The sequence below is a fragment of the Crotalus tigris genome, unplaced genomic scaffold (assembly GCF_016545835.1).
Source record: "Crotalus tigris isolate CLP2741 ecotype Arizona unplaced genomic scaffold, ASM1654583v1 scf7180000024339.11422700, whole genome shotgun sequence".
Lineage (NCBI taxonomy): Eukaryota > Metazoa > Chordata > Lepidosauria > Squamata > Viperidae > Crotalus > Crotalus tigris.
The window spans coordinates 6,290,586-6,317,339 of record NW_024100509.1 but is presented as its reverse complement, the minus strand read 5'-3'; the positions used below and the strand labels follow the sequence as shown (position 1 = coordinate 6,317,339).

At 39.6% G+C, this 26,754-nt stretch overlaps 1 protein-coding gene across 1 annotated transcript in view; it reads left to right on the top strand.

The window, feature by feature from the left end:
• DELE1 (DAP3 binding cell death enhancer 1) overlaps window positions 1-26,754 on the top strand; it is a 40,027-nt gene that overhangs the window by 2,872 nt on the left and 10,401 nt on the right. Inside the window, exons 3-7 of the mRNA XM_039325955.1 lie at window positions 378-462; window positions 592-727; window positions 921-1,049; window positions 2,362-2,423; window positions 16,940-17,033. Coding sequence (XP_039181889.1) covers window positions 378-462; window positions 592-727; window positions 921-1,049; window positions 2,362-2,423; window positions 16,940-17,033 — 506 coding nt within the window. The remainder of the gene's footprint in view (window positions 1-377; window positions 463-591; window positions 728-920; window positions 1,050-2,361; window positions 2,424-16,939; window positions 17,034-26,754) is intronic.

The window sequence follows — 26,754 nt, the reverse complement described above, 5'->3', positions numbered from 1 at the left end:
AAGTAATCTTCAGAGTCAAAATAGTTGCTCCATGTAATAATTATTTGCCTAAAACTTTCAACCTGTAGTTTGAAAACTTCCTGAAGCTAAAGGTTTAGTCAAAAACATTTGGTGTGAGTTGTGCGGAAGAAAAAAGTATTTTTAATATTTAAGATTAATATTTCTAATCCTATTTATATATAGTAAAATATATAATAAAATATGGATATTTATATAGTTCTATTGATGACAAGCTATAGTTAAGAAATCTATATGCACATTTTGCAATAGTCCACATATAACCTTGCTTTGCTAGATGAGTTGCCTCCTAGACTACATATTTTTTTCTTTCATTTAAATTTATATATTCTGCAGTTATGTAATTTTTCTTCTTTCAGAAGCTGGCATGGCAAGCATCAGCAGCACAAAACCTTTGGAGATAGGAATGTCTACTGCTATACTCCATTAGAAGCCTTTACTTGGGTAAGCAGGCTTGTATGATTGCAACTTTTCTTGGTTATTGAACCAATAAAAGATGTGTCATTATGAGATTAAAGGCATATGTGAGCTATTGATGTTACTATAATTTCAATGCATTTTGTCCTTTATTAGAGTACATTGGCTATTCTTGCTTTGGAATTAACCAAACAGGCCCACTGGCTGCATTCTATTCAACCAGATGGAAGAAACACCAAAGTTTGTCAGTCAGAACCTCAGATTGCTGATTTGTCCCAACATCATCACTCAGGTAAGCTTCTTACAAACTAGAATAACTGAGGCTATAATTTCCTCCATAAAACAGCAGAACTGAATCAATGTGGCAAGATTCCTGTGAGTTGCACATTCTGTTTTGTAAGAAGTAAATCCCTTTTTAAAAGGTTAAAAAACTAAAATATACTTAGTATGTTTATTAATTTTAATGTGCATCTATCTGCATTCAGCCACAGCTCTATTTCCTTGCACCAGAGAAGAGGACCAACAATTTTTGGAAGTGGACTCCGGCCATGCACTGAAAAATCTATCTTCTACCAATTGTTCGTGGCCAAAAAATCAACTCTGTTTGGAAACAGGTACAAACCTTTATTTTTGGAAAGCAAAACCTTTTATTATCAAAAAAGTAGGACATGAAAAGTGGTCCAGTGCTAGCTGACTTTGACTTGCTTTGTAATAAGGTCCATTTTTAAAGTTTCATGTTGAGAACTACCCTCTAGAAGTTTGCAGGAAAAATCCAGAGTGGGCAGAACCAAAAGTTATGGGGTCTTTTAAAAATTTTGAAAAATAACAATAAATATATTGTTAACATTAGTGTTAAACATAAAATGTCCACCCTGGTTGAATGTTGAAAAAAATAACTAATATATTTGTTACTTGTACACATTTTATTGTTTTCCCCCCTACATTTTGTTGTTTTGTAGTTGATTTTTTCCCTTCTTTTTATTTTGTATTGTTAACTTTGGAAATAAATAAAAAATATTTTTAAAAATTCTAAAAAAAATGCAGAGAAAGGTGTTATTTATATTTCAGAATAAAATGATAGTAAGTTATCAGGCTGCACCAGAAATCTAATCGACTATACTTTTTAATGCTCCTGCCATGACAAATAAAACTACTTAATTTGTATCTTGGAAAGACTCTGTAAGAGTGCCACATAATATTTTATAACTATAAAGCTCTGGTCAATTCTAGCCTGGAAACTTTGATTTCAGAAAGGCTAGATTTCAAGTTGTTAAGCCAAAATATTGAAATAGGAAATTTGTATTAAATTAGTACTCTTATTTTTGTAAGAATGAGAGGTTAATACATTAATGAGTAGTAGTACTTACTTGCAACAATGGGGTAACAGTATAACAGAATTGGAAGGGACTTTGGAGGTCTTCTAGTTGAACTCCTGCCCAAGGAGGAGACACTGTACCATTGCAAAAAATAGATGTTAGGCAAACAATGACAATTTATTAAGAAAAAAATAATTTAGTCTACAAACCTGGCTCTTACTCAGTGCAAATAAAATATTTATTCTTTTTGCACTATTTCTACACTGCCTAATTCCCTGTGAACTTAATTTTTATTAAGACTACTAAAAATAGAAAACAGCTTTGTCCTCTTAAATCTATCCAAGTTTATCTCTAGACTTTGATAGTCTCTACTAGGAAAATACTTTATATTGACTATTTGTTTATATATCGTAGTAGTCTTCCTAACAGAAAATCTCCAAGATTTTTACTAAACTGAAATCAGCACTAATTGGTTAATGAAAAATGTGAAACAATTATGTTGCTCGTTTTAAAGAGTATCAGAAAAATAAGAGAGTAGCTGCAATAAGGTAAATAGGGATTAACTCTTACCCTAAAACCTAATCCTTCATTAATGTATCTTTTATTCCAGGGAATTTTGTCTCCCCACCTAGTACCAACTTTGAATCAGATTCCTCTCTATTGGATTTGAAGGTATTCTGCTATTTTTGTTTTGTGGAGTAGACTTTATTATTCATTCGTTGCTCTTTTTTTGCTATTACAATATTACAAGCATACTTTTTTTACAGTATGAGCTTACATGTGATTAGTATCCTAGAGTTCTCTGTTTATTATCTTTATCTAATCTAAGATTAAAATATGAGTCAAGCTGGTGAAAAATTTACTAGGAAGAGATTCACAAGGTAGAAAAAAAAAGGCAGACCTCAAAAATGGCTTGACAGACTAAGCTAGAATAGTTAATAGATTGAAACATAGTTTAGAGGAAAGATAGAAGAGACAACACTTAAAGAAAAGGGCATGGATAAAAGTTCTGGAAAGACATATTAGGTAAAAAGACATTGTAGGAAAAAGTAATACAGGATTACATTTAGGAGAAGCTTTTATTAGCAGAAAAAGCATTAGGTACAGCTAGCAACACAGAATAAAGGTTTAAAACAAAATAAATAATTGGATTAATAAAAGAAAAAAAACCATTACAAATGATGCCACAGTTACCATTTCACCTTCATATATATATTGTTCTCAAATAATTTTACATAGATGCTAATTTTTTAAAAAAGTTTTAAAATAGAATATCAAGAATAAAATACCGTATATTCCGGCGTATAAGACGACTGGGCGTATAAGACGACCCCCAACTTTTCCAGTTAAAATATAGAGTTTGGGCTATACTCGCCGTATAAGACTACCCCTCTTTCAACGCACACCAAATAAAAATTAAAAAACATCAGATTTGATTTCAATATGGTAATTTTAATTCAAATGCTTATGGCATAAAGGTACTTAGCAGGAAAACTGTCACTTATAAACATAAGGCTGTTTGTCATCAAACATGTAAACATAAAACAGTGCAAGTGATTAAACTTTTCCTAATTCACTCTAAAGCTGAAAGGAAGGATAAGACAATAAACCCATGGGAGCTGCCATGCTATTTGTTTTCTAAGCTGTCAACCAAACTGGAACTGATGATGATAGGAGGAAGATAACAAACAATAGAGAGAGCAAGTGCCGGGCAAGTCCCTGGCGAGTCAGCAACGCCCATCATAACTGCAAGCTATTTTTATAGGTTTTGCTGGCATGATACTTTCCCTTTAAAAGCCTTTAAAATCATCCTGTTCATCATCTGATATCATAAAAATATCAATGACATCTTGTGATACATTTGCAAGGCAGTCATCGTATGGATCGAATTCCGTATCAGATGGTGTGGTCTCAGCTTCGGCTTCCTCTTCATCTTGCCACAAGTAGTCGTCCTCCATACCATCTAATGAATTTGATATGCCACACTTCTTGAAAGACTTGATTATTGTTTCTGCATCAATATCATTCCAGGCTTTTATGACAAACTTGCACAAAACATCCAATTGTGGAGCACGCATGTTTCCTCCTTTTGTGAATGACTTTTCGCCACTAACCATCCATTCATTCCACTGTTCTCGAATGCGATCTTTAAATGGCTTGTTTAGGCATACATCCAGTGGCTGTACTAACGATGTTAATCCTGCAGGAATAACTGCCGCATCTGTGTTTAGTCTTGCAAGCTTTTGCTTGGTGCTGGGAGTTAAATGAGCCCTGAACATATCCCACACCAGTAGACTACGTTTTTGAATAAGTCCACCTGGTCGCCTGTTCCATACATTATCAAGCCATAGCTTTACCCCTTCTTCATCCATCCAGCCTTTTTCATTCACATGTACAAAACAACCAACAGGGAACTTGAGTTTTGGCATTGTTTTTCTTTTAAAAATAATCATTGGTCTCAGTTTGGCACCATCAGCTGTGCATGCTAGTACCATTGTAAAACTGGACTTCTCATGTCCTGTTGTTTTAATTAAAATTGTTTTTTCACCTTTTTGATAGACAGTTTTATTTCCAACCATATCAAAATTCATTGGAGTTTCATCCATATTTCCAATACTACTTAATGCATAGCCATGTTTAATGCGCTGTTGTATTATGTATTGATGGAAACTAATTACTTTGCTATCAAGATCTGCAGGTAATTTTTGTGCAATTTTCGTCTTTTGCCTCAGTACCATATTATGCCTTTCCAAGAATCTAGTACACCAGGATGCAGTGGCCTTAAATCTGTTGCTGTGATCTGGGTTAGATTTGGCCCACTGAAGTGCAAACAAACGTATTTTATTTCGTGTCACTACATAACCGTTTTGGCGATGCTCATTCACCATGTCTGCTACATGTTTTTCAAGTTCTGGCCAATGTGGGGTGCCTCTTCTTAATGCACACTTACCCCTTGGCATACTCTTTAATGCTTTTTCATTTGCCTTCCAGTCCCGAACCATCTTTTCTGTTACTCCATATTGTCTTGCAGCAGCGCAGTTATTATGTTCCATGGCAAAGTTTACAACTTTAAGTTTGAAACTGGCTTCATATTTCTTTCTTCTTGCTGGTGGAGCCATGATGGGGTCTTGACTATTGGACATTTGTATACTGTACTGTATGTATTGGTGCTGTACTGTATGAACTGGTACAGATACTGGTGCTGTACTGTATGTACCCAGTATACAACAACCAGCCAATCACAGCAAGCGATGAACCTTGGCTGGTTGTTGTATACAAAGCCTGCTTGGATTGGGTGGGTCAGCTCTCCCTGCCTGCCCAACCCTTCCTGTCATCTTATAGGCCAGGGGTAGGCAACCTTGGCTCTTTTATGACTCATGGACTTCAACTTCCAGAATTCCTGAGCCAGCTATGCTGGCTCAGGAATTCTGGGAGTTGAAGTCCATGAGTCATAAAAGAGCCAAGATTGCCTACTCCTGTATAGGCCCTAGGGAAAAAATGGACAAGCTAATTCCATGAGGGAGGGGGAAAGGGAGCACAGTTTCTGAGTTCTCATTGGCCACCTGTAAGTCCAAATGAGTAGCTCAGGGTGTGTGCGTGCACATGTAGGCATGCGTGTGACTCCCTGGGTCCCTTCCATTGCCCTCCCCCCAGTAGCAAGCTTTGGCTTGGAGCAAACAGGCTGCACACAGGGATCTCCTCCTCTCAGTCTTCCACCCTGCGAATACTCCACAGCCTCTCCAAGCTGAGTGAGCAGAAAGCCTGCCTGTTTGTCAAAGGCTCTGCCTTGTCAATCGCACACACACCTTGATGAAAATTGCCCTGCCTGCAAAAGGACTTCTCAGCAGCTTTTTAAAGCAACACTACCAAGAATGAAATTGGAGACAGCCAGAATGTTTAGGGAAGAAGGAAAGGAAGCAGTTAATAAACTAAGTAAGAAAGGCATTCGCCCTTCGAAAACTTGCATTTCGATAAATGTGATAAGTTGCCCCCTTTTCAGGTAATGGGGGGGAGTAAATGCTTTCCTTTTAATTTGTTATTAAAACTCAGTGCACTACAGTACTTATAGATGGGAGCCAGATTGACCAGCCAGGATCTGTCATAAATAACACCACAAATGCACCATGCAAGTTTATTTAGGCGGGGGGGGGAGAAACTGCTTGCATAAGCTCGGGCAAAAGGATTGTGTAGCTGTTTTCTGTCCCCACTCCATTCCTGCTTCTTAACTCCGAGAGGAATTTAGCTGACACCCCTCCCCTTCCAGACCCATAAGCTCCGCCTCCCCCAAGCTACTCTCACCGGCAGTGAGAGGTAAACGCTGAAAAGCTTGCATGAAGAAGCACTGAAAAGTGCCTCGAATGGACGCAGATGCTTAGGTTTGTTTTCATTATATAAAAAAACCACCCTACAATTCTTTTCCCCCCTTCCCCATTACATGGGCCATCCCTTTCTACTTCCTTTGAATGAATTAATCAGGGGATGGCCACTACCAATCCGCAGTTCTGGAGGGGTGGGCAAGGAATTGGGATGCAAAAGGGAGGGAAGAAGAGAGGAGACGGTTTGCAATGTAGCATTATAGAATGGGGATTAAACCTCCAGGAAATCTTACCGTCACAACAGCCAGATAATGCCTATCGTACTCTCAGAGATATCTTTAGTTGATCGGCTGGTTTTAATAATAACCCTAGGACTCTTTTTGAGTGAGAGAGAGGGGGGGGAAGAGAAAACTTGCTGAGTAATATTTTTCCGGTGTATAAGACGACCCCCCACTTTTGCGAAGATTTTAAGTGTTTAGAAAGTCGTCTTATACGCCGGAATATACGGTAACTAAGACCAATTCCTTTTTTATTTATTTAGACACACACGCATAAAAACATGTCCAAATATTGGCCTCTGAATATAAAATGTATCACATATTTGCATCTCTTGAAGGCACCAAATCAATGCTGAAATAATTGGCTTTGAATGAGAAAAACTTGCATTGAAATAAAAAATATATATTTTTAATTATCATGATTTAATATAGTCAGCCTGTTTTTAACTCTCCAAACTTTATTTTTTTAAGGAAAATTGATTTTAATATCAAATAAGAATATGTATTGATAGTAATTAGTTTTCCCTATAACTGCGGCCAGGAAATAAAATTTTGGTTCTGGGGTATATGGTACAATATATAATCAAAAGACATGTATTATTGCTGAAATACACAGATATACCTCCTAGTTACCTCATGAATGAGTTGGTCACTTAAACCTTAAAAAGGAGATGGAATTATAGCAATAGACTTATATACCGCTTCACAGTGCTCTACAGCCCTCTCTAAGCAGTTTACAGAGTCAGCATATTGCCCCCAACAATCTGGGTCCTCCTTTTACCGACCTTGGAAGGAGGAAAGGTTGAGTCAACCTTGAGCCAGTGAGAATTGAATTGCCGAACTGCTGGCAGCCAGCAGTCAGCAGAAGTAGCCTGCAGTACTGCATTCTAACCACTGTGCCACCATGGCTCATTAGAATCACATCTCAAAAAAAAAAAAAAAAATCCAAACAAGAAATTGGAATAACATTGGTTTATAGAAAGTGATTGTTAATGCTGTGGTGATATTTAATTCAGTGAGATTACTTTTGAGTAGACACCAAATACACTGAATAGAGGAAGTTGATAGAATATATTTAAAACTCAGAGATTCAGTACCTTGAACCCAAACCATGTAGCACTTTACAGACTCAACATCTTAAGCTCTAAAAACAAAAGGCAATATATATGCTCAATAATTTGCTCCTAAATGTAAGAAATTATCATAGATATTATCACCTAACTGTCATCTCACAACATTACTCCTCTCCATTGTGGTGAAAAGACTTTGGAATCTTATGGTTGCTTGAATTTGTAGAAGAGCTAATGATCTGTGAAGGCCGTTGTAGGCTTCTGGAATGAGAAAACAAAACAATCCTTGTTCTGGCTTCACTTCTGTTGCTGTGAAACTCTTATTTCTCCTTTTTTCTGGGAAGCTCAAGGTGATAAAATAAGCAAATTGTATTAGATATCCAGCAGAGCTAACTGGTGCATATTACTTCATAACACTTTTGTTGACTACCTGACAATGAAGAATCATTCATACCATCCAGCACCACTCCTTAATGTGATCAATGTATTATTATTATTTGTCCAGATACTCTATGTTAGAGCTCTCAGAAACGTGCTGTGATAGATTGGAGAGGCATTTTAAGATAAAATTGCTTATTATTGCCATTTTGAAGACTATTTGTGGTAAAATAGAAGCAGGAATCTATACAGTGGATATAAAAAGTCTACACATCACTTTAACATGCCCAGTTTTTGAGATGTAAAAAATTCAGACGGTGTCAATTTTTTTCCATCTTTAATATAACAAACAAGTTCAATTGAAAAATAAATCTTTTGAGGGGAAATAACAATAAAAAACTAGAATAATGTAGCTGCATAAGTGTGCATACCTAATTATAAGAAGGCATGCACACTTTTGCAGCCACATTGTGGGATGTGGCTGTGTTCAGAATTAGCCAATCACATTCAAAATGATGGTAAATAATTGTCAGTTGCCATCAATTAAAGTAACTCTAATCAAGCCCATATAAATTTAGCTGGTTTGGTAGATTTTTTTCTGACATTTACTCAGTTCCCTCTTACAACAAAAGCCATGGTCTTCAAATACTAGCAAGTACTTGTAGTACTAGTTGTGTACTATGTGTGACAACAGTGTTCTGTATTCTTTATATGTCCGGGCTATGGGATAGGGTGGCAAGACAGAAGCCTTTTTTTTTAAAGGAAGAAAATCATCCAAACCTGGCTACATTTTGCAAAAAGCTACATCAAGTCTGACAAAAGCATGAGGGAAAATGTGTTGTGGTCTGATGAGACCAAGGTTGAATTTTTTGGCCATAATTCCCAAAAGTATGTTTGGTGCAAAAACAACACTGTGCATCACCAGCAGTACGCCATACGCACAGGGAAGCATACCGTGTTTTCCTGAAAATAAGACCCAGTCTTATTTTTTTTTTTTTGCCTCCAAAAGAGGCATCAAGTCTTATTTTTTGTGGGGGGTTATCTTTTCCACTCGCCTCTGGCAATGGCACCAACAGCCTCATCCACCTGGCCCACTTCTTCTGCAGCTAAAGGAGCAGCTTCATTTTGCAGCTGAGAATGGAGTTCAGACCTCCATTTCACAGTCAGAGGCCTTTCTGGAAGGCCACTGCAGCCCAAAACCAAGCTCCATAGCTTGATTCTCTGCTGCCGAAGCCTTGGAGAACCGAGCTATGGATTGAATCCATAGCTCGGTTCTCGGTTGGAACCAAGAACTTTCTGGAAAGGCCTTTGACTGCAAATTGCAGGCCTGGGGATGCTACAGAAGACATGGGCTGGCGAGGAGAGGCCTGGCTGCAAAGTAAGTAAGTGCAGGGCGCAGGGGGAGCTTCACAGACCCACCCCTCCCTAGCTTGATTTTTAGGTTTGTACCTTGCCCCAAAATTAGGGCTTATTATTGGGCTCACCCCCTAAAATCAAGCTAGGGCTTATTTTTAGGGTAGGTCTTACTTTCAGGAAACCACGGTACTTGTGGCAGCATTATGCTTTGGGACTGCTTTTCTTCAGCTGGAACTGGAGCTTTAGTCAGGGTGATGGGAATTATGAACAGTTCCAAATATCAGTCAATTTTGGAGCAAAATCTTCAGGCCTAGCTGAAATGCTGAAGATAAAGAGGAATTTCACTTTTGAACACAACAGTGACCCAAAGCATACCTCCAAATCAACAAAAAAATGGCTTCACCAGAAGAAGATTAAAGTTTTGCAATGCCCAGCCAGAGCTTTCTCATGAATCTAATTGAAATATGTGGGGTGACTTGAAGAGGGCTGTGCACAAGAGATGTCCTTACAATTTGACAGATTTGGAACACTTTTGCAAAGAAGAGTTGAGCAAATATTCCCAAACCAAGATGTGCCAAACTGATAGACTCCTCCCCCAAAAGACTGGATGCTGTCATAAAATCAAAAGATGCTTCAACAAAATATTAATCAATCAATCTGAATAGTGCTGGAAGGGACCTTGAGATCTTTTAGTCCAATCCCCTGCTCAATCAGGAGACCTATACCATTTCAGACAAATGGCTGTCCAGTCTCTTCTTTAAAACCTTCAGTGATGAAGCACCCACAGCTTCTGAAGGCAAGCTGTTCCCCTGATTAATTGTTCTCACTGTTAGGAAGTTTCTCCTTAATTCCAGGTTGCTTCTCTCTTTGGTCAGTTTCCATCCATTGTTTCTTGTCTTGCCTTCTGATGCTTTGGAAAATAAGTTTACTCCCTCTTTTTTGTAGTAGTTGCTCAAATACTGCAATCATGTCACCCCTAATCCTTCTTTTCTCTAGACTGGCTACACCCAATTCTGGCAACCGTTTTTCATATGTTTTTGTCTCCACACCAGTTATTATTAATTTAAGGATTTGCACATTTATGAGCCAGATTATTCTAGTTTTGTATTGTTATCCTCCCCCCAAAAAATTTAGTTTGTTTTTCAATTGAATTGTATAGTTTATCTCAATGGTTTCCAACCTTTTCTATACCCCGCATCCCTAGAGCTTCTGATACATTCTCACACCCCTTACAAAAGTTTAAAATAACAGCAACAAATTATGCATATACACTATAATTTTGAAAATCCAAGTTTTCGCATCCCCTGGAATATCATCTTGCACCCCTGGTTGGGCACCCCTGCTTATATATTATGTTAAAGGTGGAAGAACTCTAAAGTGATTTATCTTGGTTTGGGTTTTTTACACCTCAAAAACCTGACCCTTTTAATGGGTGTATAGGCCTATATATATTATAGTCCTTTATCACAGAGTTCCACAAACTTTCCAGTTTTGTGGACCAGTGGAGGGGGGAGAAGGGATGGTTCCCTCTGAACGGCTGGCAAACATGTGTGCGGAGCTCCATTTGTGTGAGTGGTGGGCACCGGCTGCTCGCCTAAGTGGGGATACGCATGTGTGCTTGCCCGCCGCTTCTGGGGGCCTGGTTCTGAATGGCTCATGGCCCAGTAGTTATGGCGGCCTCTGCTCTATCAAGTCCAATTGAAGGGGATCACTTTCAGTTTTTGAGCGTTGAAGATGTGGAGAAGATATGTGTAGTTGGCTGTCAAGATTAATATTCTTTATTGCAGTGCTTCCCAGGCTTTTTCCTTCATTATCCTAACACTTCATAAATTGATTATTTAATTGTAATTGGGTAATGGGTTTGTGCATTGGTATCTAAATTTTACCCAATTTTGGGTAATTTACCCAGGTTTGGGAAGCACTATAGGTAATCCCCGAGTTACAAGTGTTCACTTAATGCTTGTTTGAAGTTACATGATCAGCGACCTCTAGTGTTTACGAGCAAATCCCAAAATTACAACTATTGTGGCACCATAGCAGTTGTTCGTCCTTACGAGCGACCGCAGAGGCTCTGCAATATTCACCCTATTCCTCTCCCCACTCCCCACAACTGCTTCCCCCTCCCTTTCTGCAGCCCCGGACTCAGTCACCTTGCAAAATCTGTCTCCTCTCTGCCACAGCTTCTTTCTCTTTAAGGGAGAGGAGAATCTGCTTGGAAATGCTTTTCGGGTCGACAATGGAAACTCCTAGGTGCCGTAATATCGCACAAGTTCAAACACAAATTCTCTGCTAAAGAGATGATGGCCCCTGGAAGCTTCCATTCTCTGGGGGGGGGGAGTGTTTGCTTCATTTGCATGCCTATGGGGCAAAGTGTGGACTCAGAGTCAACCAAGCGCAGGAACCAATACCGTCCATGGCCTGGGTGCGCTGCACGCTCATGTGCGCCAGCGTTAATTTGAGGGCAGGAACGAAGCCTTCAGCTGAGCGGGGAGGCATCGCAGGGTGAGTCCCCTTGCACCCGCATTCAAGCTGGCAGCGGCGGCAACCACCTAAGCAGCCATAATCCCGCTCTCCAGCCAGCCACCCACCCTGCCCAACCTAGTTCTTGCCTGGCTGGCCGGCTGGCACAAATCCTCTCCACTTTTCCCCTCCTCCTCCTCACTCATTGAGCGGCAGCGGCTCGAGTTTCTCTGCTCAGAGTGAAAGGAAATGGAGGTGCAGAGCAGGATTGCTCTCAATAAGGTTAGCATGCACAGCGCACCTGCGTCTTTTTAAGAGCAATCCTGCTCTGCACTTCCAGTTTCTTCCTTTGGGACAGAGCATAGAAACTCAAGCTGCTGCTGCTCAAATGCAGACCTGAGAGAGATTGAAAGGTCTGTGTGCCTGCAGTGGGGCACTTCAGAAATGGAAAGGAACGCTCCATGTGACTGCTTGAAACTCCGTGTGACTCAGGTTTCCATTCGGATGAAAGGTGTTTGAACAGCAGGCTTGAGTTTTTCTGCTCCATCTGAGTAAAAGGAAAGAGAGGCTTGTTTTCGTAGGATTGCTCTCAATAAAGTCAGCTCACTTTGGAGGCTTGTTTTTTGCAGGATTGCTCTTAATAAGAGTGAGGCACACTTTGGCTCTGTTTTCATCAGGAAGGGGCTTGAGAAATGGCTTTTTCCTGGTGAAAACAAGCCTCCAAAGCGAGTGTGCCTCACTCTCTGGCTCCATGTTCAACAGAAAAAGCCATTTCTCAAGCCCCTTCCTGGCGAAAACAGTCAAAGAGTGAGGCGCACTCGCTCTGGAGGCTTGTTTTCATCAGGAAAGGGCTTGAGAAATGGCTTTTTCTGACGAAAACAAGCCTCTGTGTCATGATGCTGATGGAGTGAGCAGCGGTGGCCAGAGCAGACCCTTCCCTGTCTCTTCTCACTTCCCCAAAGCTTTCCTACCCTAACCTCCGTTCTCTGCTACCACGTGCAAGGCAACAAAAGATGCTTGTGGGACTACCAGTAAAAAAAAAAGTTCAATCAGACCTTCCAATTTTGTGAGATCTTTTTTTTTTTCGCGAGAAGTTGGAAGGTCGGCTTGCTCTTTTTTTTTTCAGTCCCACAAACTTCTTTTGTTGCCCTGCACATGGAGAATGGAGCTGGAAAGGAGGTTAGTGAAGGAATGTGGTTGCCCTGGGGTGGGGGTTAGGATTTGGCATTGTGGATGCCCTAGGGTGTGGTAGGGTTTAGGATTTGGCATTGTGGATTGTGGAATGTTTGTGCTCTGGTGGGGCTGTTCAAAACACAGGGAATCCCTGAGTTTTGAAGCACCCTGTGTGACTGCACGGAAAGGAGCGCTCCGTTTCTCAAGTTCCCCATTCCAGGCATACGGAGCTTGCAGTCTCTTGTCAGATCTCCATTGGGATAAAAAGTATTTCAGTGCCTATAGAGTACTTCCAAATGAATGCTTCCTCCAGAGGCTTGTTTTCACCAGGAAGGGGCTTGAGAAATGGCTTTTTCTGGCGAAAATGGAGCCACAAAGTGAGGCAGAGCTTCCAATTTCCCCAAGGTCTCCGTCCTGGTGAAAATTGTTCCGGCAGTGGTGGAAAGGAGTTGGGGGTGGGAGCAAACCCACTAGAGTTCAGGCTCCCATTCTCTGCAAAAGAGGATCGGTGCCTGAACTTGCACGATATTATGGGCACCCAGGAGCTTCCATTGACTCTCCTCTCCCTCAAAGATAGAAACTTCGGCAGATAGGAGACTGATCTTTTCAAGGTAAGTGAGTCCTGCGCAGCAGGAAGGAAGGGGGAAGCATGAGGTATCTTAGTGGCTCGGGGAGGCCTTGGGGGCCTATTCCATCACTAGGCCCCCCCATGGCCTTCCCCACCCTGAGATACCTGTGTCTTAGCGAGCAATGGAGTGATCTCATTTGAAGTATGAGATTCACTCTACGACAGCGGTTCTCAACCTATGGGTCACGACCCCATTTGGGGTCGATCAACCATTTCACGGGGGTCACCAAGCAAGGCTGTCCGCCATTTTTTCCCCCTTTTCCGGCGGGTGCCTTACCTCCCTTGGGCTGGGCCAGCTGGTGGCCCAGCCAGTGGTCAGCCTGCTCCATCTCTGCCGCTTGCCAGCTACGCCTCGGCCGGTGCAGGGGGCGGCACCATGCATGTGTGGCGCTTCCGGGCAGGGAAAGTCCTCGACTTACGACCGGTTGGGTAGTCCTCAACTTACGACCGGTTTAGTCCTCGACTTATGACCGGTTGGGGGGTCGCAGCATTAAAAAGGTTGAGAACCACTGCTCTACGAGTTTTCGATTTACAAGTGGAATGGGCAGGCTCCATTTCACTTGTAACTAGAGGACTACATATACTCTATTGTGACTTCTACCTCTCATCTTGATTTATTTAGTCTATTGAAGAGGGGTTGACTGGATGAAACAGGAAATGTTGATGCTAGTTGATATCTCAATAGCTTTCAGTGTTGGTAACTTTGTGGCCTAGTTTGTGAGTTAGAGTTTGGTATCGTATTAGAGAAATTCCACTCTTTGCATAAGAAGTGTGGTTACGTGACAGTCTAGATATAGTAGTTCACATGCTAGTTGCCTCGAGTTCAGGTTGCTAAGAATACCTCCTGTCCATCCACAACTTACACTGTACATGAAATAACTGTACTGACTATAGTTTGCTCATAAGTGGGCTTAAGGTTGCTGTTGACATTCAAGACTCCAAACAGTTTAGTATAAACTAGTAGTATAAAACACAGAAAATAGAAATGTGTAACTGAATGAAGCGGAGCAACTCTCTGGATGTTTTAGTACTTGGATAAAGTTGTAGTGGGTATGCTTACCAAATTTACAGATGATATATAGAATAGAATGTTCAATACTGAAGAAGACAGAAATAGTATTCCTAATAATTTTAATAAATTTAGAGATAAGCTGAAAGTAACAGAACAAAATTTGAGAAATGCAAATGTAAAGACATAGAGTGAAGATACTTAATAAAATAATAGCACTTGCAAAACAAAATGTTGGAATAATTGTTGATTAGAAACGAATGTGAGTCTGCAGTATAATATAATGTGTCTATAAAAAAGCAATTTTAAATCAACAGAGGTAACATTTCTCAAACACTTGGATGTCATTCCTCTATATTCCACCTTGAACTTTGTATCCAGTTCTGAACGGCCACACTTTAAAAAGAATGCAAAGAAATTGGAACAGAACTGCAGATGGGCAACGAAGTTTGTCAGAGGATTAGAAATTAATTCATGTGAAGGGGAAGGAACTGACTATGTTTAATCTTGAGTTTGAGAAAAATGGTAGTTTCACTTTTCCAATATCTGATTGAATCAGTATTTCTTCTCTTTTATTTATTCATTCAATTTATATGGCTAATGACTCACCAAGAATATAGAACACAAAATAAAAGTGTTAAACTACAATATAGAAAAGCAGATTTTAAATGAATGTTTGGGGGTGTGTATGGAATTCAGTAGTAAAATCAGGGTCAGCTGTCCCAACTTGGTCAATAAAAAAGAAAGACTCCCACAGCCATAGAAGTTGAAAGTAAACTTCATTAAGGCCAAGTGGCTACAGAGTAGCAAAGCCAAATCTAGCATTTTGTGCCCAAACCAAGCCGTTAACTTTTCCCTTGGGATCCATCCCCCTCCCTGTTATCAGTGAGTGACCAATTGTTGTCAAATAGTTTTGGTAAAAGTTCCCAGCTGCATGGACTTGAAGGTATTACATTCCATTGGGTGACCTTGGAACAGGCTGCAGCTTCCATGGGATGATGAGAAGGCTTTTGTTTTCCTTTCCTCGTCTGTTCCCCCTTATTCACCCACCCCACAGCTCTCCCTCCCCCTGTTACTTATGACAGCCTGACATCTAGCTAAGTATGGCGGATACAGCAGGATGTCAGGTCTAAATCCTTGCATGTTTAGCAGCCACCCATTCAGTTTCTGAAGGAGGGAAATCCTTCCATAGGATCAAGTACTGGAGTTTTCCCCTGCGAACACAAGAATCCAAAAATTCCCTAACCTAAAAGTATTGCTCTCTCTCAATCAAAAGAGATATGGGGGGGGGGCTTTGTTATTTGGGCGCAAAGGAATTGGACTGCTGGACTGCTGTTTTTAATAAATTACAGTGGAATCTTTGGACAAGCTATGAAATGAGCCTGCTTGGAGAAAAGATCAGTCACTGTAAGGACCTGCCTCCTATGACCCTATCAAGAAAGCAGAACTCTCAAAACTGGCATAATTTCAACAGGAACCTTTATTGGCAGGTACCGACACAGCAGGAAATCTAGGCAGGATCTGAGGGCTTTCCTGCCGGAATCAATAGGTAAAACACCACCCCAACTGTCCATCCGGCTGGTTCAAACAGGCCACAGGTGATACTGTACTGTGGGAAATGGACCAATAAGGCACCACTCTCAGGGTTGATCTTCTGTTTCCTCCCTCTGCACTGAGATAAGGTAGATGGCCTGAGGCATTCCATTCACACCCAGAAGACAATATATCAAAGCAGATAGAGGAAGCCTTCTACTGCACTACAAAGCTACCCCTATCTCCCCTCCTGCCCCCTTAGGAGAATGCCAGAACCCGAACAGCTTAAACATAGAGAATATAGAGAATTATAAAAGTCACCATATTTCTGGAGCTCTTGGGTAATTCTACAATGAAGTCCATGGATATTTCCTTCCATGGGGCTGAGGGGTCAGTGACAGGTTGCACTGGCCATGAGTCTTTCCAGGTCTTTTTTTTTTTTTTTTGCAGTGACACATATATGGCAACTTGCTACATACTTTTCTATATCTTTTTTCATGCCTGGCCACCAAAATTGATGTTTGGTTAAATGCAGCTTTTTTTTTTTGAAGATAAGTCCTGCTGTTTTCGAGAGATGGCTCCAGTGGAGGACCATGGTTCTTTGGGTTAGGGGGACGTACAGTCAGGTTCCTACCCAGGCTAAATCATCTCGCCTGGTGACCTCCTTATGTGAATCAAACCTCTCATTGCCATTTAAAGTGCTTTGAAAGCATTTCTTACAGTAGGTCCTTCACATTTGCACTGCTTGGGGTTTTTTTGCAATCTAGTTAGAGTATAAAATACTGGATATTTAGTCATTTGGTAATTTTTTCAAGAGATAATTATATCAAGTTTGTAATTCTTCTGTTTAAAAACTATCTCTCAATAATCCTAAAATATTCCTTGAAATAACTGCAGTTTATTATTGATTGCTGCTTCAGTGTGAAAAATGCAAAAGATTATCAAGAAATACATGCAGTTAACACTTGCGTTTTTTTTTCTGTGCAGACCAGCTTAGAAGAGGAAGAATTTGTGAAAGAAGCTGCTTCTCAAGTGCAGGAAACATTTCAAGCCAGCATTTCAGTGGCATCCAACATCCTTGGTAATAAAATACTATGCATAGTTTGCTTATCCATAGATTAGTGTTTTTCAGATAGTACTGGGAGCACAATTGATTTTCTACCTAAAAGAAAGGTTTACATATTATAAAGCTTGTTCTCACACCAACTTGAGTACTAAAAACAGAAACAATGGTAAATTGATAGTTGTGATGGTATAGGAGTTCCTTATGGTGATAGAGAACACTACCTCAGAGATTATGAGATATGTTTTTATTAATTATAGGGTTAAGGTTAGGATTAAGGATAGGGTTAGGGCAGCGGTTCTCAACCTGTGGGTCGGGACCCCATTTGGGGTCGAACGACCATTTCACAGGGGTCGCCAAACAACGCAGTCCGCCATTTTTTTTCCTCTTTTCCTTAGCTGTGCTACTCCCTTTTATTCTATTGGCTTTTGAAAGCCAATAGAATAGACTCTCTTGAATAGAGTCTTAATTCTATTGGCTTTCAAAAGCCAATAGCAATTGTCCAGACTGTCTGCCCTGCTGAGCCCGCCAAAAGTCCCATTCTGCAAACGGTGCTGCAAGTTGTCTGCAGCGAAGACGAGCTGTCTGGAAGTTTCCACCCCTCCCTGCTGAGCAACTACTAAAAATGTAAGTAAAAGAGGGCCAGGGGTGGGAAGTGGGAGGCCAGTGGGCGCAAGGAGGGTTGCTGGCGCGCGTGGGGCCCAGCAGGTGCCTTACCTCCCTTGGGCTGGGCCAGATGGTGGCCCAGCCGGTGGTTGGCCTGCGCTGTCTCTGCCGCTTGCCAGCTATGTTTCGGCCGGCGCAGGGGGCGGCACCACGCATGCATGGCGCTCCCAGGCAGGGAAAGTCCTCGACTTACGACTGGTTGGGTAGTCCTTGACTTACGGCCGGTTGGGTAGTCCTCGACTTATGACCGGTTGGGGTCACGGCATTAAAAAGGTTGAGAACCACTGATTTAGGTTAGGGTTTTTAAAAAAATAACATTCTTAATATTTAGCAAAAGGCATATTGTCTGGGTTCATGTATTTAAAAAACTAAGTAAGAGTTAGTTTCTATATTATCATAATCAATATGTTAGTTAATCTCTCAATAGTCTTCTTCTTACTAGTATATATTCAATGTTACATAGTACACATTATATTCCTTTCTCTCTAATTCTCTTTTCTAGCCATTGATAAAAATTTTTCCATGTTCTAAAGTACACTGAGTCTTCTTTCTCTTTTATCTTTAATGTCAATCTGTCCATTTCTGCACAATCTAAAAAAAATTAATTTTTTTCCGTTGGTAGGTTTTCATTTTTCCAATATTGGGCAAATACAATTCTTGTTGCAGTTAATACATATAAAATTAAGTATATACAATCTTTCTCATAGTTTCCTCCTATTATGCTTAACAGGAACAATTCTGGCTTGAAATCTATATGTTTTTTAGTCATTTTTTCCAACCATATATGTATTTTTGACCAAAATCTTTTAGCTTTAAGGCATGTCCACCAGATATGACAATAAGTACCTGGTTTTTGTTTACATTTCCAATACTTGTTTGATGTATTTTTAAACATTTTTGCTAATCTCACTGGTGTTAGATGCCATCTGTAAAACATTTTGTATAGGTTTTCTTTGTAAGCCACCGCTTTCGTTAATTTAGCATTTCTTTCCCATAATCTTTGCCAGTTTTCTAATTCTATATTATGTCCAAAGTTCTTTGCCCATGTTATCATTGCTTCTTTTACTTGTTCCTCTTCCATCTTTAAGCTTAACAAATATTTATAGAGTTTCTTAATCAATTTTTCATCTGTTTTTAGCAGTATCTGGTCAAATTCTGTCTGTTCTTTATAAAATCCCATTGATTTAGCATCTTTTTCGTATCTCATTTGAATTTGCAAATATGGCCACTATGATAAATCAATACCTTGTTTCTGTAAATCTTGTCTGTCTTTCAGTTTCCCTTCATTGTCCAAAATATCTTTATAGGTCACAACTTTCTCATAGTTAATTAAATTTGGGTAAGCAAATGCTTCCATTGTTGAAAGCCATCCAGGTATTTTAATATAAATTTTCGCTTTTATTTTTTCCCATTCTAGAAGTGCATTTCTTATAAAATGGTTTTGAAAGTATCTATGTATTTTATTCTTCCCATACGACAGAAAGGCATTGCATCCAAATTGTAGGTCACGCCCCTTTCTAGATATAATAGTCTTTTATCTCTAAGCATTTATCCACTCTTTTAGCCATGTTAATGTAGTTGCTTGGTAGTATAGCGTCCAGTCTGGCAGTCCAAATCCTCCACTTTCTTTCGCTTCTTGTAACACTTTCAGTCTAATTCTAGCTTTTTTTCCTTGCCAGATATATTTCAGTATTGTTGTATTTAGTTCATCAAAAAAGATTATTCCCAGTCTTATGGGTATCGTCTGAAATAAAAGAGTATTTTTGGTAAGATATTCATTTTCACTGTTGCTATTCTCCCCAGTATTGAAAGTGGTAATTTTTTTCCACTTTTCCAGATCCAATTTTATTTGTTTTAACAATCTTACATAGTTGTCTTCTTTTATTGTTGCACATTTTGCTGTTAAATAAATTCCCAAGTATTTAACTTTTTTGACTATTTGAAGGTTTGTTTTGTTTAGCCCTTTTAATCTGTTTTGAGCCATTATTTTTGCCTCTATTAAATTTAATTTATGTTTTATTATCTCCATTTGCTTTTTAAGTATTTTCTTTTGTGGGACTATTTGTAGTTCTAATTTTCTAAATTCTTCCTTCAACTTTAACTGTTGTTGTTTTCTTTCTTTATTCTTTTTAGCAGTATAGGTTATACCCAACCCTTTGAAATATGCTTTACCTGTGTCCCACACATTTTGAAGTGACATCTCTTCTTCCTTATTTATTTTAAAAAAGAAGTTCATTTCCTTTGTCGCTAGTTGTATAAATTCTTTTTCTTTCAGTACAGATTTGTTCAAGGACCATCTTAATTTTTTCTTGGCTCCTCTCCAAGTCATCTTTATTGGATTGTGATCTGCCCAGATATTAGTTTCTATCTCTATATCTTGTATCATCATACTAAGTTCCGAGGATATCCATATCATATCAATTCTAGAGCATGATTTATGTCTATTTGAATAAAATGGATGTTTTTCTCTCCATATGTCTTGAATACAGAGTTCTTCTGCCATTTTTAAAAATGCTTTAGATAATACATTTCTTCCTTTCTTCCCTTGTTTAGTGCTTTTATAGTCCAAAGTTCCATCTATTATTGCATTGAAATTTCCCATTATACAAAAATTTTGATAGTCCAATTCTAATATTTTTTTATATAGTTTTTGATAAAATTGTTCTTGTTTATCATTTGGTGCATATATTGCTGCCATCAGTATCTGTTTTTGGTCCATCATTGTTTCTATCATTAATATTCTTCCTTCTTCATCCGCATAAATTTGTTTAGGCTTCATCATTTCTTCAATATATAGGGCTATTCCTCTTTTCTTTGTGCTAATGGAAAATGGAGTTTACCAATTTTCAGTTGTTCTAACAATTTATGGTGTCTCTTAATATGTGTTTCTTGGAGGCAAATTATATCTATTTTAAATTTTTGTAGTCATGTAAAAAAAAATTCCTTTCTGAGGGGGAATTCGGTCTGTTTATATTCATTGACCCCCTTTATGGATTACTGCCTTGTCGTGGCGAAGGGGCTTGCGTAACTCAATGAAGCTATAAGCTATGCCGTGCAGGGCCACCCAAGACGGACAGGTTATAGCAGAGAGTTCTGACAAAATGTGATCCACTGGAGAAGGAAATGGCAAACCACTCCAGTACGTTGCCCTGAAAACCCATGGACAGTTACTAAAAGAAAATAAAGATAGACGCTGGAAGATGAGCCCATGTCGGAAAAGGTGTCCAATATTGCTAACTGTGGGGGGGGGGGGGGGAAGAGCAGAGGGCTAGTACTAGTAGCGCCAGAAAGAATGAAGCGACTGGGCCAAAGCCGAAAGGATGCTCAGCTGTGGATATATCTGGTGGTGAAAGGAAAATCCGATGCTGTAAAGATTTTTTCTCCATAGGAACCTGGAATGTAAGATCCATGAATCAAGGCAAGCTAGACGTAGTCAAAAAGAGATGACAAGACTGAACATCGACATCTTAGGAATCAGCGAACTAAAATGGACAGGAATGGGTGAATTTAACTCAGATGACCATCAGGTATACTACTGTGGGCAAGAATCTCTCAGAAGAAATGGAGTAGCCTTCATAGTCAATAAAAGAATAGGAAAAGCAATACTGGGATACAATCCCCAAAATGACAGAATGATCTCAATTCGAATTCAAGGCAAACCATTCAATATCACAATAGTCCAAATCTATGCCCCAACCACTGGTTCTGAAGAGGATGAAATTGACCGGTTCTATGAAGCCCTACAGCACCTTATAGAATTAACACCAAAAAATGATGTCCTTATCATCATGGGGGATTGGAATGCTAAGGGAGGAAGCCAAAAGATAACCGGAATAACAGGCAAGTTTGGCCTTGGAGTACAAAATGAAGCAGGGCACAGGCTGATAGAATTTTGTCAAGAGAATACCATGGTCATAACAAACACTCTTTTCCAACAACCCAAGAGACGGCTCTACACAGGACATCACCAGACGGTCAACATAGAAATCAGATTGACTATGTGCTCTGCAGCCAAAGATGGAGAAGCTGTATACAGTCAGTAAAAACAAGACCAGGAGCTGACTGTGGCTCAGATCATGAGCTTCTCGTTGCAAAATTTAGGCTTAAATTGAAAAAAGTAGGGAAAAGCACTAGGCCACTCAGGTATGAACTAAATCATATTCCTGATGAATATACAGTAGAGGTGACAAATAGATTTAAGGAACTGGATCTGATAGACAGAGTGCCTGAAGAACTATGGATGGAAGTTCGCAACATTGTACAAGAGGTAGCAACTAAAACCATCCCAAAGAAAAAGAAATGCAAGAAAGCAAAATGGCTGTCTGAGGAAGCTTTGCAAATAGCTGAGGAAAGAAGGGAAGCGAAAGGCAAAGGAGAAAGAGAAAGATACACCCAATTGAATACAGAATTCCAGAGAATAGCTAGAAGAGATAAGAATACCTTCTTAAATGAACAGTGCAAAGAAATAGAAGAAAACAACAGAATAGGGAGGACCAGAGATCTCTTCAAGAAAATTGGAGATATGAAGGGAACGTTTCATGCAAAGATGGGCATGATAAAGGACCAAAATGGCAGAGACCTAACAGAGGCAGAAGAGATTAAGAAGAGATGGCAAAACTACACAGAAGAACTATACAAGAATGAGCTTAACATCCCAGATAACCACAATGAGATGGTCACTGACCTCGAACCAGACATCCTAGAATGTGAAGTGAAATGGGCCTTAGAAAATCTGAGCAACAACAAAGCTAGTGGAGGTGACAGTATTCCAGCTGAGCTATTCAAAATCTTAAAAGACGATGCAGTAAAAGTGCTACACTCAATTTGCCAGCAAATTTGGAAAACTCAACAGTGGCCACAGGATTGGAAAAGGTCAGTTTACATTCCAATTCCAAAGAAAGGCAATGCCAAAGAATGTTCAAACTATCGCACCATTGCACTCATTTCACATGCTAGTAAAGTTATGCTTAAAATCCTACAAGCTAGACTCCAGCAGTATGTAGATCGAGAACTACCAGAAGTACAGGCAGGATTTCGAAGAGGCAGAGGAACTAGAGATCAAATTGCCAACATATGCTGGATCATGGAGAAAGCTAGGGAGTTCCAGAAAAACATCTACTTCTGCTTCATTGACTATGCAAAAACCTTTGATTGTGTGGATCACAACAAATTGTGGCAAGTTCTTAAAGAGATGGGAGTACCAGACCATCTCATTTGTCTCCTGAGAAACCTATATGCGGGTCAAGAAGCAACAGTGAGAACCGAACACGGAACCACTGATTGGTTCAAAATTGGAAAAGGAGTCCGGCAAGGCTGTATACTGTCACCCTGCCTATTTAACTTATATGCAGAGCACATCATGAGAAAGGCAGGGCTAGATGAATCAAAAGTTGGAATTAAGATTGCCGGGAGAAATATCAACAACCTAAGATATGCAGATGATACCACTCTAATGGCAGAAAGTGAAGAGGAATAAAGAGCCTCTTGATGCTGGTGAAGAAGGAGAGTGCAAAAGTTGGCTTGAAACTCAACATTAAGAAAACCAAAATCATGGCATCCGGCCCTCTCAATTCCTGGCAAATAGATGGGGAAGAAATGGAGGTAGTGACAGATTTTATTTTTCTGGGCTCCAAGATCACCTCAGATGGGGACTGCAGCCAAGAAATTAAAAGACGCTTGCTCCTGGGGAGGAAAGCTATGGCAAATCTAGACAGCATTCTAAAAAGCAGAGACATCACCCTGCCAACAAAAGTGCGTATAGTCCAGGCCATGGTTTTCCCAGTTGCAATGTATGGCTGTGAAAGTTGGACCATAAGAAAGGCTGAGCGCAAACGAATTGAGGCCTTTGAACTATGGTGCTGGAGAAGACTCCTGCGAGTCCCTTGGACTGCAAGGCGTTCAAACCGGTCAGTCTTAGAAGAGATCAACCCCGACTGCTCTTTAGAAGGCCAGATCCTGAAGTTGAAACTCAAGTACTTTGGCCACCTAATGAGAAGGAAGGATTCACTGGAGAAGAGCCTAATGGTGGGAAAGATTGAGGGCAATAGAAGAAGGGGACGACAGAGAATGAGATGGCTGGATGGAGTCACTGAAGCAGTAGGTGTGAATTTAAATGGACTCCAGAAGATGGTAGAGGACAGGAAGACCTGGAGGAACATTGTCCATGGGGTCACGACGGGTCGGACACGACTTCGCAATTAACAACAACAACAACATATTCATTGACAGGATCCCACTTTACTTTTCCATCTCTTTCAATTATATCTAGGTCTTAATCTTCTAATTGATCTTATCTGTCTCTGTTCTCTTGGTCTTGCCCCTTCTTCTGTAAATGTATTTTTAATTTCTTCTTCCTCTCTTGGTTGAGTTGCTCCTTCTATGGCTGTCTCTTCCTGTCTCTTTGTTTCTTTGCTGTACCAGATTCAAAGTCACTGCCTTCCATAAATGCTTTATGGTTGTCATGGAATTCCATTGCTTTAAGTGGTGTATCCAATCTGTATCTTCGTATCCCAATAAATTAAAATCTCTTCTGGGATCAGCTATCTAAAGTTCACTCCTTTTTCAATTAATTTTCTGGTTAAAAAATGATATTCTCTTCAGGATTCTCTTATTCTTCTGGGAATTTGTTTGAGAACTACAGTTCCTTTTTCTTTATATTTCAAAGGATCATCTCTCACTCTTCTCATCTCTTATAGATCTTTTTAGAAATCTTACATATACTTCTCTGGGGACTTCGTTTCTTCTCGCGTAGTTTGAATTGATTCAATAGATTTGATCTAATTCTCTTTCCATTTCCCGTTTCCCGATTTCTAATTCATCAGCCAGTAATTCCATTATCAGGTCTACAAGGTCCTCTTCCTTACCTTCCACTATGTTTTAAAATCTTAAGAAGTAAGAAGCCTTTTTCATTTCTGTGACAGCTATTGAATGTTCTAGCTCTCCATTTATTTGCATCAATTTCTGGTTTTCATCTTTTAAGTCTTCTAATTTCTGGTCCACCTCTGTTGAGTTATCTTCTATTTTTTAATCCTTTGTTCATTTTTTGTGATCATCTGTTTAAAATTTTCAAATTGAGAGTCCATATTATTAATTTTTTGGTTCATTTTGTCAAGATCATCTTTCATCTCTTCATGATTTTTCATTGCAGCTGCCATATGAGTAGCAATTGCCTCTTGGATTGCTTGTAGTATCACTTGTGTTTCTTTCTGGAAGTTATTAACCTCTTCTTGTTGGAGCATTGTGTCAATTGATCTCTGATAGACTGGACTTGCAGAGGCAGAAGAGGGGGCAGAGGGTACTTTTTTGCCAGTTTTGGATAAATTTGGGACACTCATCTTAATCTTTTAATCATACTTTAATCCAGCGAGTAGTTCAAAATTAATAATCCAATGAGCTCCTAACAGATCGGAGAGGTAGGTAGAAAAAGGAGAAAGGGAAAAAGAAAGGAAATGTATAAAATTTACCCCAAGGTTCTGTGTTGTCAATCTTTCAAAATATAATCCAAAGTATCTTTCTAATAGTAGTTTCTTGCCATTCACTCTGTCTCAAAACAACTTATAAAATTCCAGATCAAGCTGTATTTGTAATCCAAGGAAGTCCAATGACTTCAAAACAATTTATGTTTTAATTATAATCTATCCTGTATAGAAAAGCAACCCAGAGAGATTCTTCTCTTTTCCAGCGACAATCTCCAGGACTATAAATTCCAGGGACATCAAAGAGTTTAGTTTATAAACTGTATCTGGACGTCTAGCCAAGTTCTCACACTCCAACCACAAAAGCTTGATAATTTTTTTAAAAAAACAAGGCCACGGGTAATTCTTTGTTTTGCCACTAGATGTCAACAGATGTCCATTTTATATTTTCCCAGCCCAGCTTTACAAAGTTTACAAAGTTATAATCCGATGGTTTCCAAACAAAAAAAGTTTATGAACATTAAAGCTTCCCAAAATATTCTTCTGTCCCACTTAGTTATCTTTACAATATTGTTGTAAGTCTCTTTAATTTCCCCCAAAAGCTTAAACCACCTCTTGTATTTTCCAGGAGGGAAGAGTAAAGGAAAAGTTCCCCCCCTCCCTATAGCTTTGGAGATTTCTTGCTTTTCAGGAACTTTTTTCCAGAACCAGTATTTTCACTTGTAGAGAAAAAAAGAAAATAGTCTCACTCAGATCAGCTATTTTGCTTTCTGCTTAGGTGTAGTCTTTTTCTTCCGGCGATCAGCAGCTTCTGGCTGACAGAATGGGTGTGGTCAGCCTTTCTTCCTGCCAGTCCCGAGGGCTTCTTTGGCCCATTGCCAGCAGTTAGAATTCGGGTGTGGGAAATGGAGCCTCGTTCCCCTGTGCCCGTGTTGACGCAACGTCACCGGAAGTCTCAGAGATGATGAGATATGATTGCTTTTATGTGGAATTGAGCTTTAGGCTAGGGCTGTTGTTAGTATGCCACCCACCTAGCTGCCCAGCTGCAGTCCTGGGAATCATTTAGAGACTGCTATTGGAGGTCCCAGTAATCTTTCCCACCAGTCTTATAGTCATGGAAATTTAAATATATTTAAGCTCAAGTTTCAAACTTAGCCTGTTAAAAAAATTTTTTCCAACATCCAGTTGTCCCTGTCATTTATAAAATATGTTTATTTATGGTCACTTTCGTTTTTTCTCCCCTTTTGAGCACATAACCAAAAACTTAGGGTGGTTTTTAATCTATCTATCCCAGGAGAGGGGTCTAGTGTAGCTTGTGGCTGTAGTGATCATGGGTATGTCCCAAATAATATTGACTACAATACAGATAAAAAGACATGAGATCTGACCCTTACTTTGAAGCATATGAAAAATTATTTGAAGGTGGAGGTCATTAATGTCTATTTTTTGTTATGGTCAGAACAATTCCTTTTCAAAATGCCTGATCTCTCTGTGGATGATGGGCCCATTTGGTTGGTACAGTTCAGGCACATAATAGAATCTGATGGATTGTAGAGTGCATGGAATGATGTTTCCTTATTGGCAGGGCAATTCCATCTGGTATTTTATTTGCTTCTGGAATATAGGTAGTTCTTGACTTAGTGATCGTTTAGTGATCG